The sequence below is a fragment of the Musa acuminata genome, chromosome BXJ2-3 (genome assembly GCF_036884655.1).
Source record: "Musa acuminata AAA Group cultivar baxijiao chromosome BXJ2-3, Cavendish_Baxijiao_AAA, whole genome shotgun sequence".
In the NCBI taxonomy this organism is placed as follows: Eukaryota; Viridiplantae; Streptophyta; class Magnoliopsida; order Zingiberales; family Musaceae; genus Musa; species Musa acuminata.
Window position 1 is genome coordinate 4,954,478 of NC_088340.1, and position 18,047 is coordinate 4,972,524.

The 18,047-nt window shown below is 35.6% G+C and overlaps 1 protein-coding gene across 1 annotated transcript; it reads left to right on the forward strand.

Moving 5' to 3' along the window:
* Window positions 1-677: 677 nt before the first annotated feature.
* On the forward strand, window positions 678-16,557 carry LOC103977528 (phenylalanine--tRNA ligase alpha subunit, cytoplasmic). Its single transcript, XM_009393074.3, has 18 exons — window positions 678-908; window positions 991-1,113; window positions 1,265-1,357; window positions 4,846-4,902; window positions 6,666-6,721; window positions 8,759-8,851; window positions 10,038-10,128; window positions 11,793-11,830; window positions 11,909-11,947; window positions 12,545-12,621; window positions 12,701-12,785; window positions 12,855-12,954; window positions 13,869-13,965; window positions 14,089-14,160; window positions 14,882-14,948; window positions 15,020-15,145; window positions 15,723-15,777; window positions 16,321-16,557. Exons 1-18 carry the CDS (start codon window positions 762-764, stop codon window positions 16,372-16,374), a joined length of 1,470 nt encoding a protein of 489 aa, XP_009391349.2. The 5' UTR covers window positions 678-761; the 3' UTR covers window positions 16,375-16,557.
* The last annotated feature ends 1,490 nt before the right edge of the window (window positions 16,558-18,047 follow it).

An 18,047-nucleotide genomic window follows, 5' to 3' on the forward strand; every position in this document is an offset into this window, starting at 1 on the left:
CACAAGTTTTGACAAAGTTTTGTGCTTGATGTTGTCTGCCTAACCCTTCTCTTTCATTCAAGTTTAAGACCAGCAAAGCTAAAAGAGAGAAAACAAAAAGAAAGCATGCATTAACAAGATTATATTATCTCAAAATTAGATACAAGAACTTCATTTTAATCGAATTTACTGTACATACTCTCAATATCTCAATGGCCAACAAACAAGAAAAAAAAATGTTTTGAATGTTTTCGATCCTTATATCGATAGTTCTAATATCGTAAAACAAAAAAATAAGGATTAATTAATAATACAAATGCATCAAATTTTGTTAGGTTTGGTATGCACATATCTAAGTACATGTATATTAAGACAAATGGCTTGAGTTCTTGAAATGTTATACCCTATTAAGATATAATTTAATCTTTGAGGAGCCATTTTGATGATTAGCTTACTACATACGCAGTTAATGAGTCTTTGTCTTATAATTTAGTACTATAAATTAGAATGTGTTATGTACGTCACATTTTAATGAAGTCGGTCTTCAATCTGTATAACACTGTTATAAACTTCTATTTCCCGTTACATAAATCTCAAAACGTCATTTGTAACAACGGATGTCGGCGAGAAACGAAACCGTCACAAAGCTTGGTATGAAGTGACGCGATTTACGTCACGCTCTCGCTCTCGCACCGATTTCTTGCTTGGTAGACCGGCAAAGGGTTTTGGAGCGGCTCGCAAACCATTGAGAAGGCGGAGACAGCGGGCGGCGGTCTACAGAAATGGCGGAGGACGCAATTCTAGGTTTTCTTCAGACCAACGACGAGATAGCCGACTCGCATCAGTTCTCTGCTAGCGTCGGGGTCGACCACACCGAACTCGAGAACGTCATCAAGCGGCTCCATGGCTTCGAGATCGTCGAGGCCAAGGTTTTCCCCCTTCGTTCCCCCTAGATCTATACGCCAGTCCTAATCTTGATTCAGTTTCAGTAGTTTTTGGGGTTTCGTGCAGGATTTTAAGAAGGATAATTATCTCGTCAGCGAAGAGGGGAAACAGTATGCACTTGAAGGATCGCCGGAGGTTAACTTCTTCTTAGCTGTACCCGTAGAAGGGATCTCGTTGGCAAATCTTAAGGTCCGTGTTGTTTTATTGTTGAATCTTGGTCTGGAAACAAAACTGGTTATGATATTATGAAAATCACGATCTTTTTTGTGTTTTTCTATTGCTAGCATAAGAAGCAATATTGTTCTTATGGATATCGTTTATCATTTTCTTTTTGGGCCAGGCAAAATTGGATCCCAAGGTTTTCAGTATAGGCTCATCCTGGGCTAAAAAGAATGGCTGGATTGAGATTGCCAAAGGGTCTGTAACAAGAAAGGTAAAATCTCACTGCCCTTTTCTTTTATATTTTCTATTTGTTGCTGAAATGCATGACAGTTTCTAATATTTGTTTGATATATACAATATTCAAGTATATTGTACAATGTACACATATAGATACTGTGATATTCGAAGCTGAATCTTTGAGCACGTAGATAATAGATATTAGGTTTTTCTGCTCCTGCTGCTATATGAGAGCCAAAACGTTGGATGATGCCACAACTGGTTTGACAGTGACTTGAGGGGGGTGGTGGTATATATATATATATATATATATATATATATATATATATATATATATATATATATATACTGAGTCATATTCATAACTAAATCTTTGTGCACTAGGATATTTGATGTTAGGTGTTTCTCCTGGTCATATGGGAGCCAAAAAGTTGCATGATGCCACAACTGGTCCATTTGTGACTTGAGGGTGGTAGGTAGTATTGTTAATATTGTCTCAGGATCTTGGATGATGTTGGATGTGCAGCACTAATTTCTGCTTTGATATGAAGTTTTATATGCTTGACTTTTGCTAACGCTTAAGTTTTGCACAAACATTAAATATAAATTCTATTATTTATTTACAATAATTCCTAGTTGTTCTTTTCCACAAAAATTGGTCCCCTTTTTGTATTGTTACAATGCTGTTATCATCAGCATTCATATTGTACTTGTTTTGTTGTGGTCTCACATAATATGTAGTAAGTGTTGTGTTTGTTAAGCCTCTTTGCTTGTAAAGGTAAGATTGTATTTGCTTATCTTTCCCATATTTTTCATTGGCGGAAACTGTATGCACTGGGCTATCCTTATTCTAGTTTTGTGGGCTTGACTAATAACTTTAGAAAATTTTGATTGTGTGTTTAGTATGGAGATATGCTCATTCTACATATATTTTGTACTGATGGTAGGTGTTAGTATTACTACTATCATCAGTTACCAAAACGTATTTGGTCTTTTTTTTCTCATTGTTGTGATAGGTTGATGCTTCTTATTTCTATGAATATTTAAATGATGCTTGTGCTAATCACAAAGTTTGCCATTTACTTGTATATCAATTGGTAACTAATTTTCTTTTGTAATTTTATGGTTTCATATTGCAAGATATACATGGTCAGAGCAATTTGAAGGATTGGTAGTATGGTTTAACAGATTTGGTTTTCAAATGATCTGAGGCTCGTTGGTTTGGCATTTTTTCTTAATCAAGTAGCTTTGAAGGCCATAATACTCATAATCAACAATAAGTTTAGGCTCATAGTCCATAGGTAGTTTAACAGTTTAGAGTTTCAAATGATTGAAGCTAGTTGGTACTCATTTTTTTTCTTAATCAAGCAGCTTTGAAGGCCATAAGGCTCATACTCCGCAATAATTTTAGGCTTGCACTATCTTAAGTGCTAGTTTTTAGTATTAAAGATATTTGATTGAGGGGAAAGAAGTCTGTCGCAAGAGAATGACATCTGTCATTACTGCTGAAGTTTTTCTGTAGATAATTAAGGTCGATTGGATTTCTGTTCTTAGTATCGGTACACAATTTTCTTAGATATCTTGATAGAGGGTGAGTTTGTAAGTTACTCTTACTGATCAATTGTTACTTGGGGGATTTGAGATTCTATACTTTACATTCAAAATGAGGTTATATCACATTTTGTATATTAAAATATGTCAAGTTGTTGCAGTTTGGTGTTTCTTTTGTGGATCAAGTTATTAAGTCCAGCAGTTTCAACCTTCCAAAAGTCTTGAAAAGGATCCTGGAAGCTCAATATAAGTGAACTGCATTGATCATTACAAATGTTTTTAAAGGGTTTTATCCTTAAAACAAGTTTCACATTTTGTGTTGAGTTCATTAGTTGGCCTATTTATGAGTTGGTCAGAATCAATGATTTAAAAAGCGCTAGGTACCAAAAGGCGCCAAGGTCCCAAAACACCCGAAGCGCTATGAAATATTTAAATAAAAAAATAAAAAATATATAATATAATTAAAAATATAATTATTTAAATAAAAATATGATATTAAATAAAAAATATACTGTTAACAGTATATTACTTAAGTTAGAGGGGGAGAAAAATATTCTCTGAAATATTAAAATATAAAAAATATATAATATAATTAAAAATATAATTATTTAAATTAAAATGTGATATTAAATTAAAAATATACTATTAACAGTATATTACTTATAGTTAGAGGGGGGAGAAAAAAATGTTAACAGTAATAGAGGGAGATAGTAGCAACAGTGGAGGATTAGTTTAAGATAGTTGCGGCAGCGTTGCGAACGATAGCAGCGGTAGCGGCAGTAAGGGAAGTTGTGGATAGTAGCAGTGATAACGGCGAAAGCTGCGAACAACAGTAGCAGCAACGACGGAAGCTGCAGACAGCAATGACGAAAGCTCCAGAGGGCGTCCGTCGGTGGCGGAGGAACCTGTGGTCCTCTCCCTCGATAGTGGAAGGAAGCGACGGCAGAAGGAAGCTATGGGGGTCGTCAGACTCGTTCATCGACAACAGAAGAAGGCTCGGTCCGCTGTGTCTGCGATGAAGGCAGCGGTAGAAAGCGTCGATGGCGGAGGCAGAAGCAGCGCTAGGGTTCCTCGGGGTCGCGTGGGTGTGAAGCGTGGCTTTTGAGGTAAGAAATTACGAACCAAACCAACCTTAAACCGGTTTGGTTTGCCTAATGGAATCGAGCGCTCACCCGAAACCGGTTTGCCTAATGGAATCAAGCGCTCAGCCACTTCGGGTGAGCGCCCAGGTGGCGCCTCATTAAAGCATGCCGCCTGGTGCACACGAGGTGCTCGTGCCTCGCCTCGCCTCGCACGAGCAATTAGGTGAGCACCCGAGCGCCTATTTAAATCACTGGTCAAAATTATATAATATGATATACTAATGGTACCTTAATATGCTAAAGATGTTCTTTAAGTTTGAAGATGAATTATTCATCTTAGTGTTGCTAGTATACCTATTTCCTTGTAGTAACCTTGGTGGGTAAACAACAGATCATAATAATGAAATCTACAGAGTTTTTCTAATCAAATTGACATTGATTTCCTAATATGTGTTGCTTATCATCCGCGAGTTAGATGTTTGACAACATATGCATTATAAGATAGTAGCCAAGTCTATTTTCTTAAATGTGATCACAAAAGGAGAAATTGTCTTCATGATATGCTATTTGTTGTAGTGGACCAGCTAAGAATATTATTGCTCTAATTGCAACACCAGCTAACAAGTGTGTAGCAAAAGTCAATTCATATTTTGTACATGGTTAGCTGAGGCATTTAGCTTTGATCAAGCACTTCATTTTTCAAATTGAAATATCAAAATTTATTATTTGTTAAGATTATTGCAACTTGTCTCTTTATGACATCAACTCTCTGTTAAATAATTTATTGAATTTGATTTGATTTATTATGTTGTGATGCATGTTTCAGACCACTACTAAAATTCTAATCCAGTATGCTCAGATATGATTTATTTTTTACTCTCTTTTGTAGGTTGAAAATGTGGAGGACAAAGTCAAGGATTTGCTTAAAAGAATTGAAGAGGGAAAGGTTTCTGATGATGAATTTTTTGCTTCTCATCAAATCAAATTGGCCATCATAGGCTGTTTCCATGATAGTTTCATTTTTTTGCAATTGAATTTTTTGCTGTATTTTCAGATAGTTCTAGTCCTGATCACCAACCCTTGTGTTGATTTTTCGTTTTAGTTCATTGATGTCATTGACTAGTGACTCAAAGCAAGTTTCCTAATCTCGATGGACTGATATTCACTAGTCTGACCATGTACTAGTATCAAAACATAAAGCTTGCTAATTGATACAAGTGTTACACCATTCAATTTTATTCTTTAAATATTTTATTCAATGATATTGGGTGGGATAGGTGAATATATGCTTGGTATACTGGTACTGTACCAGTCTGGTATATGCACCTTTGAGAAGTACTCAAAAGTACTTCTGCTAATTATATATCCTCCAATTAGAAGATAAGAGAAGTGATATATCAACCTGTATTGGTCCAATGGGTTATCAAAGTTGGTAATAAACTAAGATTTAAATCCTGGACTTAAAATTCTTTTGCTATTTATTTATTGTACAAACGAAAAGTAAGCTTTCAGATTCTATTTGTGATAGCTCTTCTATTTATATTTAATATTTTCTTCTTTGATCATAACGATATTCTACTAATTAGAATCAGTGATTGCAAAAGGCGCTCGGGCGAGGCGAGGCGAGGCCCGAGCGCCTCGCTAATGTCCCAGGCGGCGCGCTTCAAACAGGCGCCGCCTGGGCGCTCGCCCGAGCCCAGGCGCTGGGCGCTTCGAGCGAGCGCCTGGGTAAACCAAGGCGACCGAACCAGAATTTTAGGTCTGGTTCGGTCCTGGTTCGGTTGTTAGTTGGTTCAATCGAACCAACTAAACTGATATAACCCCAACCCTAACCCTAACCCTAACCCAACACTAACCTGCTGCCGCTACCGCTCTCGATCCCGATCCCGATCTCGTCGCTCGCTGCCGCTGCTCGCGCCTCCCGTGAGCCTTCCCGCTGCTCGCGTCTCCCGCGAGCCCTCTCGCGAGCCTTCTCGCTGCTCGCGCCTCCCTCGAGCCCTCCCGCTGCTCACGCCTCCCGCGAGCCCTCCCGCTGCTCGCGCCTCCCGCGAGCCCTCCCGCGAGCCTTCCTGCTGCTCGCGCCTTCCGCTCCCTTTCCCTTTCCCGCTGCCGTCGCTCGCCGCTGCTGCTACTACTGCCGCTGCCACCGCTCGTCGCCGCTCGCCGCTCGCCGCCGCTCGCCGCTGCTTCCTCGTTTCTCCATCAGGCTCAGTATACTCTTAATATTAAGTTTATTTGAATTTTAAAATGATTAATTTTTTTTTAATTTAATAGCATATTTTTATTTAAAATTTTAAATAATTATATTATATATTTTTATAATTTAGCGTCTCGCTTCGCTCGGGCGAGCGCCTGGGCGAGTACCTAGCGCCTCGGGCGTTTGTGGACCTTGGCGCCTAGCGCTTTTTAAATCACTGATCAGAATCATGGCCTTAGTTTGATGTTGTATGAACAAATTGGAAATGGAGGATTCTTATGGACAAAATGCTTTGGAAGAATACTATCAAGTCCTATCTAGACTTGCTACATCTCACAGTATGAGGAAAAAGTTGTGCTTATTAATATTATTTTTAAATTACTAGTAGGCATTCTATGTATGAATTAAATTTCAGTTTACCAATTTTAATTTTGTACCCAGCAGAATTTATTTGGCATTAATGTTATAATCTCATTTGCTGATTGGAGTTGCTAAATTTGTTATGTTTGCAGGTTGTTGATGGGAATGATGTTGCAGATCTGTCAAAAAGAAAGCTTATTGTCAAACAGTAATAAACACTTTTTTCATCAACTTTACTTTTTCTTGTTTGGATAGAAAAGACGGATTCTGTAAATATGAGCAGTTACAATTTCTTGATATTGCTGCAACCTAGTTTGTTAGAAGGGATCGAGCAGATTAAGATGATCTTGTGTTCAGATAGGTTTATTTTAGTCTGTATTGTTTATTTATTGGATTATTTTGTAATTTCGTTATTATTGTTTAGTCGTTGATTAGAGTGAAATATGGTCAGCTGAGAATCTATTTTGAGTTGTTATCTAATTTAGTTACACTGCTGAAACATGGCAGGATTTACCTACTATATAGAGTTTTGGTTCAAGGTAAATATTGGTAGAAATTTCTTAATATGATGCTACCCAGTTTTATATAACATTCTCATCTTTCACAATGTAAAATCATTTGAAAAGGACTAAGAATATTTGATGGGTAGAACATAAAAAATTCTCTTTGCTTGCTTTGTCATTGATTTTGGAGTTTACTTGGAGTCAAACTATTGTTGTTTGGGACTCTGGTATTCATAAAAATGTGGTCACTTTACTAGGAAAAAGGAGTAAATAGGGACTTCACAATAACTAAAAGGGTGTTATGAGTGACCACTTGTTATTTTATTTTTATTCTCCAATTTAAAATTCTCTTTTCTCTAACCCTTATTTCTTTATTAACATCTCACCTGCACAAGACAGCTCAAAAGTTGTTGAATTCCCTACCATGTTGGTTATATATCTGCTACAATACAAAATATCTTTGAAAATTGTTCAACCTATATATAGGACATAGAGAATCATTAAACTTTTTGACAAGAAATCCTTCCCCTTGGAAATAAGAATTTGGGTCAAAGTCATCATTGAAGTTGATCTTTAGCTATTTACATGTGGATTATCTGGCAAGTAATTACATAGTGAATGAGTAAAAGCTCTTATTCTTTTAGTACTCCATTTAGCATTGCAAGTTTTAGTTTGGCTTTCATTATTGTTTATTTCGACACTCAATGTTTCTATAGAAGATCCTTCCCGACTTTAAATGATCCATTGCGTTCATGTGTTGTGCTTCTGAATTGACCCTGCCATAATTTTTGACCTGCAACTGTGAAAAATTAAGGCTGAATAGCTTCTTCATCTTCGTTTCATCTTGAGAAAAAAGAAGAGGGTTGTCTTTTAAATTTGAAAAAAACAAGATTTTGGAGATCTGGTACTTCAAGTTTAATCACATTCTAAATGCAATATTTTGATAGCAGATTTTCAATCAAGCTTAATTGTGATATATCAAGAGGTTCAAGCACCAAAGCTGATCACTTTAGAGGGATTGAAGTTGGACAAGGGATTCATTTACCTACTCCAATCTTCCAAAATGGTCTTTGATAGCTTGACCTCCAAGACAGATAGCTGACCAACTACATGAACAGCCTTTAAGGGCAACACAAGACCACTTTGTCTTCACCAAAGACTGAGGATCAACAATCAACTAACCATCTTGGTTGGCATTCCCATAGGAGATATAATTTTCTGGTTTCCAGAAGGGGTACAACCTCCGGGTAGATGAGATGAAAGTTTGTGAGAACAGTCCTATGATTATATCAGAAAGTTCAAAGTTGTTTTGCAATCTAGGAAATAACCTTTTTAGGAAACCAACCTGCAGTCGGGAGATGAATAAGCACAGAAGATATTGTATAAGCTTTCAGAGTCTCTACCGTCCAAGTGAAATAAGCTAATCTCTAAGAAGATAGTAAGTCATCTTATGGTTAAGGAAAAAATAACTTCTTTTTGGATCATTGTGCATGGAATGGTGCTCTTGCATATGGACTCATGTGGTTGACTCTGCTCTCTCTCTCTCTCTCTCTCTCTCTCTCTCTCTCTCTCTCTCTCTCTCTCTCGCTCTCTCGTGTAGTGCTTGCTTGCAATTGATTGGAAAACTGAATATGAATCAAAATGATATTTTTGCACTTATTTGGCAATAGATTTATTAGTCAAATTCCTGATGCTGCAGTCCAATATGTACAATGTTGTACTTGGCTTAACTTTTTTGACAGGACATGGAGGGGTTACACACTGAGAAAAGGTTCCAAGTATGTTTCAAAGAGGAAAAAGGCTGCGACTGATTTGACTAGAGAACATCTGCAAAGGTACCATTCATCATTTTTATGATTTAAGTATTTGTTATTAATCTGAACATTAGGTTATTACATCAACTTCTTTCTGTGTTTCAGTTCTAGAAGGATTTTGAAGTTAAATGTATGTTGGTCCGTATATATATGTGGCTGCTTTGTGGCACATCCTGTTGAGTTTTTGATGCGTTCTGATAAAAAAATGCACATGCAGGTGCTCCAACAACAATTTTGCTGTTATAATTGATTCAGGATTATATTATGAAAATATATCATCATTTTAACAGATAGGTATACCATTGTGCTGACTAAACTGGGGGTTGTGGGGAGAATTAAAAGAGAGAAGAGGGAGGAGGAGGACGAGGCTGATGAAGAAAAGGAGGCAGGGGAGTAGGAATCGGGTGCAGCGGTGATGCTGCAGAGAGGGAGATGGTGGCAATGTGGTGGGGCGGTGGTAATGGCGACACGAGGAGGAAGTGGCGGCAGAGGAAAGAAGAGAGAGACAGAGAGATAAAGAAGAAAAATGACAACTATGATAGCTATCATAAACAAGAAAAAGAGAATACTGCTACTTATCCTGTACCCTTCGGTATTGGTTTGCTTACTACCCAGCAAGCCATTGCTTACTGGGTGATTCAATCCATACAAATCCATACAGGACCAAACTGGATGAAATCTTATGGTCCATGTCTTGTTTGGCCGTCAGTCTAATAAATACTGGCCTATACCATCTGATGCAAGTGGTATTTTAAACATGCTTACAAATGTTTGGTTCATTCTTGTCTTACAATACTGAGATACACAGTCTGTTTTTGCAGGAACATTGATTATTGCATGACACCTCTGTTATATCTCACTCCTATCACTATGCTAGCCATTTTTTGTTGTCAATTTACTATTGTTATCTCCATCTTTTATTTCTTTTTTGCTTATTTAACATAGCAAAACTATGTTTTCTGTAATATCAATTTGTCCTATTTATTTGTGACATTGACACGTTTAGCCATTATTCTGCATCTAAGATATATTTGCAGCTATCTCAAACTAATTTTCATTCGTATTTATTAATAATTTTCTAGATGTGTATATTAAACTAATTTTTATAATCAGTTTGCTCCTGTGCATATTTCTTATTTTGTGCATGAAATTTTTTTGTGACAAACATTTGCGTTCTGTTACTTATATTTGTTTTCTGCTACTGAAGGGGTGATTGGAAAGATTTAGAGTTCAAAGAGTATAATCTTAATGCTCAAGGGCAACCAATCCAAATTGGCCATCTGCAACCTTTGCTTGAGGCATGGTTAAACTCACCCTTCTTTCTCTGTTGCTTCTGATGATATATATTTGATCTTGGATGTATGAGCTAAGATGAAGAGTAGGCATTATTTGTTGACTATCTTTTATATATTTAATTGCAAAGAAAATAAGTCATGGTTAATTGTGTAAATTTAAATCTTACTTTGTTGTACAAAACTTAAGATGGTTGATGCTTAGCATATGAGATTTCATATGAGCAAACTTTGGAAGATATAGCATTTACCTTTTGAGAAGCAACAATCTAACAAGAATTTGCAAGTGTATATCATCACTTCGTGGTTTGGTTCATGATGTGGTTTAAGGAAGACGGGTATATTAGCTAATATTATCATTTATTATGTTCCTTCTGTTTGAGCATCGATTCTAGAAGAGGAAAAACATGACCAACTTTTATTTCATCAAAACCTACATCAAAACTTAGTATCATAAAATGGGAACAACTTGATATGACAAATTCTGCTGTTTTGCATTTTTGGGAATCATAGATCTGAATCTTCAATATCTTAGAAAGATATACTCCACATCCTACTATCATTTAGTTTAAGCAGCTAAGTGTTATAGCTACTGTTGTCAATGAGGTTATGTAACTGCAGTCATAAACCTGCTTTTTTTGTTTATTTTGTTTTCTGTCATAAATGAGGTTTTTCTTGGAATATTGAATATGAGTGATACTGATTGGCAGGAACACATTGGTCAAAATATTTTTAGTTAATGCAAGGTCTTGTAAATCTGTTTCTGAAAAGTGATGTCAGTAATATTTTACTAGTAAACCTGGTGCTTGACTCTTTCTTCTGGTCACTTTGCAAATGGTAAAAGGAAGTTTTTTTCATTAGAATGAAGTTCGCCTAAATTGGAACAAGTTTGAAAGAAAACATAGTGAAGTATTGTTGGAATTATAATGGATTCATTGCTGTTATAATGAAGGTTTTCAATTTTTTTATATTTCCATGAAGGTAAGTGTTATGTCAACTTGCTGTGTTATACTAAAGTTGTGTTGGCTGGTAATGCTGGATGTATGAATAAATGAAAATTGGCTGATCTTATTTCTGATGATGCATATTTGAGCTTCATTAACACCAAAAACTAAAAACAGAAAAAGAAAAATCAAGGTCTTATTATCATGGTAACCTCGATATGGGGGTCTTAGTGCGTAAGTTGACACTAAAACTAAACAAAGAATAACAAGGTCCTATCAACATGGTAAGCCCATTCTGGAGGTTGTTAGTGACTAAGGATATCTGTTTTATGATCTGGTCCTGTCCAGGGATCATGTGTGCTGTGTCATAGTGGTATAGCAGTTAGCAGCAGGATTCATACGAAACTACCAATGGTTCACAGGATATGGCCTATTTGATTATCTACGGGAAAACATATACAAATGTAATAATGTGATCACCTAGCACAAGACTATGCAATCTCAAGTGGTATTTGCAGCTGTATTGGTGTCCACATATCACATCTTGTTCCTGTCCATGCTTCATACTCTACTTTTTAATTGAATAATAAGAACCAATGAGAGCAAACAACATATTCTGCGGAAATGTAATATTATGTTCAGCTGTTTGCTCAGTCAAGAAAACTTGCTGCTATTGAAAAGTTTACGATCTTTGTTTATCTTACACTTATAAATTACGTGTTTCAGGTCCGTGAGGAAATTCAAAATATCTTCCTCCAAATGGGGTAAACAAAATTTTATTTTCTTTTGTTACTTGTGGCATTGCTAAGAAGTTATAATTACTAAATGTTTTTCTTGTGTAGTTTTGAGGAGATGCCAACAAATAACTTTGTTGAAAGCAGGTAGCACACTTGTTCGTATTTCTGGCTACGTTTATACTTTCAATAATGATAATTTTTTTTCGTAATTTTAGCATGATAATTTGTTTGCTTGAAAAGAAAATTTTGATATATTTAGCATGATGATTTGATAGCATGATAAAGATTTTTTTTATTTGAAATTTTACATGTTATCTAATAAAAACTTGGATTTGATGGTTTTATCAGGCTGAATTCTTTGTTTAAGAATAAGAATCTGAGAATTACCATTTTGCAAAGAAACCAAATCACCGTTTTCAGTGAACAAACTGATTAGATTTATGCAGTTGGTTAGTGCAACCAATACATTCTCCCTGTGACTTGATTTATGAGTTGGTGTTTGTTTCATGAGATTAAAGATCTCAAAGAGTAATTTTTCTCTATGCATGTCAATTTATTTAACCTGTTTCAGTTACTGAATGAGTTTAGGTGGATTGCTTAGTCCTTATATTGAGTATTCAAGCGGCTTTTATTCTATACTTTTCTGGTCCTCCTGAATGTGATTCATTCCTGTAACTCCTTTTATTTAGCTATTTAATGGTGTGACTTGATTGATGAGATTTCTGTTTTTTTCTTCTGTAGCTTTTGGAATTTCGATGCATTATTTCAGCCACAACAGCATCCTGCTCGTGATTCACATGATACCTTCTTTCTTAAAGGTCGAATGCTTTGATATAAGATTGAGTTTTCCTTGATTTTGCTCAGAATTTGCTGTAGTCACTTGTTTTGTTTTTGCAGCTCCTTCTACCACGAGATATTTACCTGAAGATTATGTTGAGAGAGTAAAGTGTGTTCATGAATCTGGTGGATATGGATCTAAAGGGTATGTTATTATGCTCCTATTTGTGATGCATATCATCAAGATCCTTATGAAACCTTGTTTTTTTCTCAGCTATGGATATGATTGGAAAAGGGAAGAAGCTGAAAAAAACTTGCTTCGAACACACACAACTGCAGTTTCTACAAGAATGCTTTACATGCTTGCCCAGCAGGTAATATTATTACTCTTAAGGTTCAGATATTTTTTGGCTCATTATTTGTCAGTTTGATGGTTTTTTTACCATGTAAGATTCCTATTTACCCCTTACCACTGTGTATATAAAGTGCAAATGCTTCCATTTGATTTTGCCTAGAACTCCATGAAGCTTGATAGAATATTGGATTTTCCCTAAAACTCTGTGAGAACTTACAGAAACCATATACTCATTCAATGAGATTAAATTTAGGCTCCAATAACCACATTGCTATTTTGTCATAAAACCTAATCTAAGTTCAAATTCCATTTTCATGTTGCTGTAGGCTACTATATTGATGATGAAATAAGTATTTTTTATAGCAAATTAAAGATGTACATATATAAATCTCTATACAATTATGAGGATTTGAAAAGATAATAAGCATGCATAATTGAGATTGACATGTATAATATCTGATAACCTAATAGATCTGGGCTTTTTTGTTGATGGATAATAATAAATATTTATTTTTCTAGTTTCTATTGCCAAGTACCAGAGGCTATGCAATTTGTGCTAGAAGTCAATGCATTTATCTAGGATTATTGATTCTAGGTCCTAGATTTATGGTTCTAGAGTGTCCACATATACACGTATGTAGTGAAAGATGTTTACCTTTAAAAGATTGAACAATGTAGCATGTCGTCATTTGTGCTTATCTAGATTTATGCAGTTATCTAACATTGGAATGGTCATGCAGAACTTTTTGTTTCTGGGCCCTTCTATATGTTGTCAACTCTTCTTGTTCTATTTCTATTAGTAGATAACATATTAAAAAAATTGAGATTCTTTGATTGTGAATATAATTGATCTATTTTCTTTTACATGATTTTCTTGTTTATGGTTGCTTTCATTCTGTGCTTGCTGTTTACTAAATTATTTGTCTTGTTCAGAGACCTTTTATGCCCAAGAGATACTACTCTATAGATCGTGTTTTTCGCAATGAAGCTGTAGATCGAACTCATCTTGCAGAGTTCCATCAGATAGAAGGTATGAATTTCAGTTCTTAGATTATACTCTAAATCTTATTGGAACGATTATGATTTATATGACATGATGTGATTATAAGTTTTGATCCTTACAAATTATGTATTCTACCATCTTGGTTTTCAGGACTCATTTGTGATCATGGCCTCACCCTTGGTGATCTCATTGGAGTCTTGGAGGACTTCTTTGCTCGTCTTGGTACGATATCATATCTAACAACATGAGGCACTCTGGCCTTTTGATCATACTGTTATCCTAAATTTTGAACTGAGATGTAGAATTTCCGTATTAGGTTAACCATCTTATACCCACTAGATTTAGTGGTTTTGTTGCCACAATGTGTTATGTAACAGCCGACACTTCTTGGAAATTTCTTAACAGTACAGAATGTGTTTCTTGCATATATAGGACAATTTTGAGACCAAAAGCACTGGGAATTTGAAATTTTATGTTTGAGTTGATATTACATAGAATGAGAAACCGTGAACAATAAATGATGCAAGTTTGTGAGGTCAAAAGTTAAAACCCACTGCCATAAACATCAAATCTCGGCAAAATTATTTGATGTTTACTACTTATTCACCTTGGCATTTGATTTCATTATTACCTAATAATGCAACCCAGGAACTCAAGCTTCTCAGTTTCTCCAATTGTGGAATCCAAATAGAAACCATCTTGTTAGGTGTAAAATTGATATTGTACCTTAATTTTATAGTCATGCTTTCAGATAGTGGTTGTTAGTTGTGTTGTGTCTGTCATTTGCCTGTTTCATTGCCAATAAATGTTTTCTATTTTTCTATGATTTGTTCAACTGTGGAACTTTGAAGCACTCCGATGCAGCTGTTGGCTGAACAATTATATTTGGAGCTTGGTGAATATCTTTATCTGATTGTATTGTCTATTTGTTCTAATTGTTTAGGAATGTCAAAGCTACGTTTCAAACCTGCTTACAATCCGTACACTGAACCAAGCATGGAAATCTTTAGGTAGCAAATCCTTCTTCACTGTTACTAACTTATATTGTTGTGACCTTGTCTAACCTAGTACTGTTGCATAGTTACCATGAAGGTTTAAAGAAATGGGTGGAGGTTGGGAACTCTGGCATGTTCAGGCCTGAAATGCTGCTTCCAATGGGGCTTCCTGAAGATGTTAATGTTATTGCATGGGGTCTTTCCCTTGAGAGGTAACTGTGGATTTGCTTCCTTGTTTAAATAGGAATATCATGGATTAGGAAGTAATTGACAGTTAGCATTTGCAGCTTAAGGTGCTTAAGGGCACAATTACATAAGTTCTAACATTAACTTTTTTTTTTAGTTTCTATTAAGCTACTTTAAGAAGACAAGTCAATCGTTTTCAGATTTGACATCAGCAATTTTTTTGTTTGTCAAAGACTGTACATGTGTAGCATTTATTCCTTTTTAAGATAAGGTGGAGAATGAATGGAATAGTTCAGAAGTGCTAACTCAGGATAAAGTACTAATTTGGCATGTTAATTTATTGATCAAATGCTTGGTTAAGATATTTCTGTGCACAGGTTTGTTGCCTTTTAGATATCATGTTCATCATTATACAGATAATTATGTTCTTAGATAAATGACAAGCGATGCAGTAGAGATTATGTTTGTTATGTGCATACTTGTGCCATGCATTCTTCACTCTCTGTGTGATGTGTGGAACAAGATTTTTGACAGTATTTATCATCCTAGTTTATTGCTATTTTTTATTGCTTAATTCTATTAATTTTAAGTTGTGCAATCCAGGCCCACAATGATTTTGTACGGAATTGACAATATTCGAGATCTCTTTGGACCAAAGGTATGACAACTTCAGTATGTATGGTTGGATTAGAAGCTGAGTCTCAAACTAGGGTAGCGATGGGGGTTATCAGCCAGTTCAGCATTTATCAATCCATACTTGACCCATGTATTATCAGGTTTAAGAAGTTGATGCAATAACAAATCAACATATCCAGCCAAACATCCAGACATTATGAGAAACAGAAGATAGAAGGGATTTTAGTTGAAGCAGAATGTGTTTGAGAATAATAATAATAATATTTTGATCAATCATCCTAGTTATGAGATTCTATTTATTTTGAATCAATTGGATGAATTTGTTCTAGTAAGTCCACATACGGGCTTTTGACCCACCCACAAGAAACAAATGAATGATATGTGACTGTATTCTTGATTTGTTACCATACTGTCACCCATGAGTAGACCTCTGACAATTTATAAGTCAACTGGTTTTTAATACCCATAACCAACCCATCAACGAGAATTCTACTCCGAATTCAACAGTATAATTTAAGTAGGAATCACTGCTTATATCTGAAACATCAATTTTTATCATTTGCAGGTTGATTTCAATCTCATAAAGAGCAACCCTCTTTGCCGCTTGGGTCTGCAGTAGGTCAGACGTAGGCAGTTTGTGGCACAGCAGCGTTACGCACAAATGATAAATTTTATTTTGTACCAAGTGATGTACACTGTATAATCTAATTTTTTGCCGATGTGGAAGATTATTTTTTGATGTTAAAAATTAAATTCCTTTATTTGGCGAAATCCAAAGCCTCGTTGCAACTTTCCATGATTATGAGTTGGAAGTGAATTCAGCTTAATCTCAGTAAAAGATTTGTTTCCTCAAGTGAAGGAATTCTTCATCGCTTGAATTGGAATTTTATGTACTTGATGTATGAATGCATGGTAGATAATTCTGCTGTGTTGACTATGGATTTGAATAGATTAGCCAGTTTTTGTTCGAGATTTAAGTAACAATAAAACTTGTAGGTACTGTGACTTCTAAGTGGTTTAATTCCTAAAGTAGAGAGTTCTTGAAACTACAAACCTGAGGAACGATTTAGAACAAGCCAGATCTGGAGTAATCAATTTTTTTGTCGAGGACTAACAAAGAGATCATATGCTCTGTTTTCTTGTTCAAGGATAAAATCTGATTTCTACAGCAAAAGCCACTGTAATATTGAGTGGAGTGTCTCCAGTAATTGGACTATAATATCCCATGAAATGCCAGTCCCCCTTACACAGGACAAAATATATAACAAGATTGTACACCGAGCTGATTGCAACCTCTCATCAGACTCCAATCATGCAGCTACATGCTGCTGAAATTGGACCTGTAGTACATAATGGAACCGGCCATGCATAAATGCTTGGTACGGCCAGTGCTCCTGTTCCTGTCAGTGTCACTCATAGTATGGAGGATGAAGCTTACATCTTATTTTAATACAGACCAGATATGTCAGTAGAATTCAGTCGGCAATATAAGTGTCTTTGTCAATGATAGATAGCATCGACGACATAAATCAAGGCTGCAAAAGAAGGCTGTTCTGGGAGGTCCATCAAGACAGCAGGATTTGTTCAGATTAGCTCCCAATAATGCATCATGATATCATTGTGTGTGTGTTTAGTCCATATTTTTTAAGTGCCTGAATTTACATTACTTAGTATGTCATTGGTATTTTAAAAGGATTGCTAGCAAATAACTTATTTTGGAAGATTGTGAGAGTCGAACCTCATCACTGAGTGGTGCTAAATTCAGCAGTTGAGGAAAGAAAATTGATTTGGAGTGGCTTGACTCATTTATTCATTATGGTTAATTATATTTAGTAGTTAGCTAGCTTTACTATTTTAATCTTTATATAATTATGAAAGTAAAATATTTAATCCTATCCTATTTCTCGATCGACTCTACTAATGAAAGATATTATGCAAAAATGATGTTAAAATAAAGATAAAATGATAACTTTACTATCTTTACCATCCAAAAATAGTAATTTTATATAAAAATAACTTCTATGAAGGCTTCGATATCCTCCCTCCGGTTTCGTCCTCTCTTTCGGCTTTGCTATCCTCTCAAATGACCTATTTAATAGTGACATCAATGGGGATCCTTATCTCCTGTATCATCTCATTTCTTCTGTTTTGTTATCCTTCCTTTCGGTTTCGCTATCCTTCCGAATGGCCTACCTAATGGTAGCATCGGTAGTGATCCTTATTTTCTACGCCGTCTCATTTCTCCTGCTTCGCTATCCTATCTAGCGCTTCTTGCGTAATGCTGATGGTTCT

What these genes read in the sequence shown, in the direction of transcription:
- LOC103977528 (XM_009393074.3), top strand. Translation starts at nt 762, where the DNA reads ATGGCGGAGGACGCAATTCTAGGTTTTCTTCAGACCAACGACGAGATA. An exon ending in ATCTGCAACCTTTGCTTGAG is followed by an intron (nt 10,129 to 11,792) that starts GCATGGTTAAAC and finishes TACGTGTTTCAG; the next exon opens with GTCCGTGAGGAAATTCAAAA. An exon ending in AATAACTTTGTTGAAAGCAG is followed by an intron (nt 11,948 to 12,544) that starts GTAGCACACTTG and finishes TTTCTTCTGTAG; the next exon opens with CTTTTGGAATTTCGATGCAT.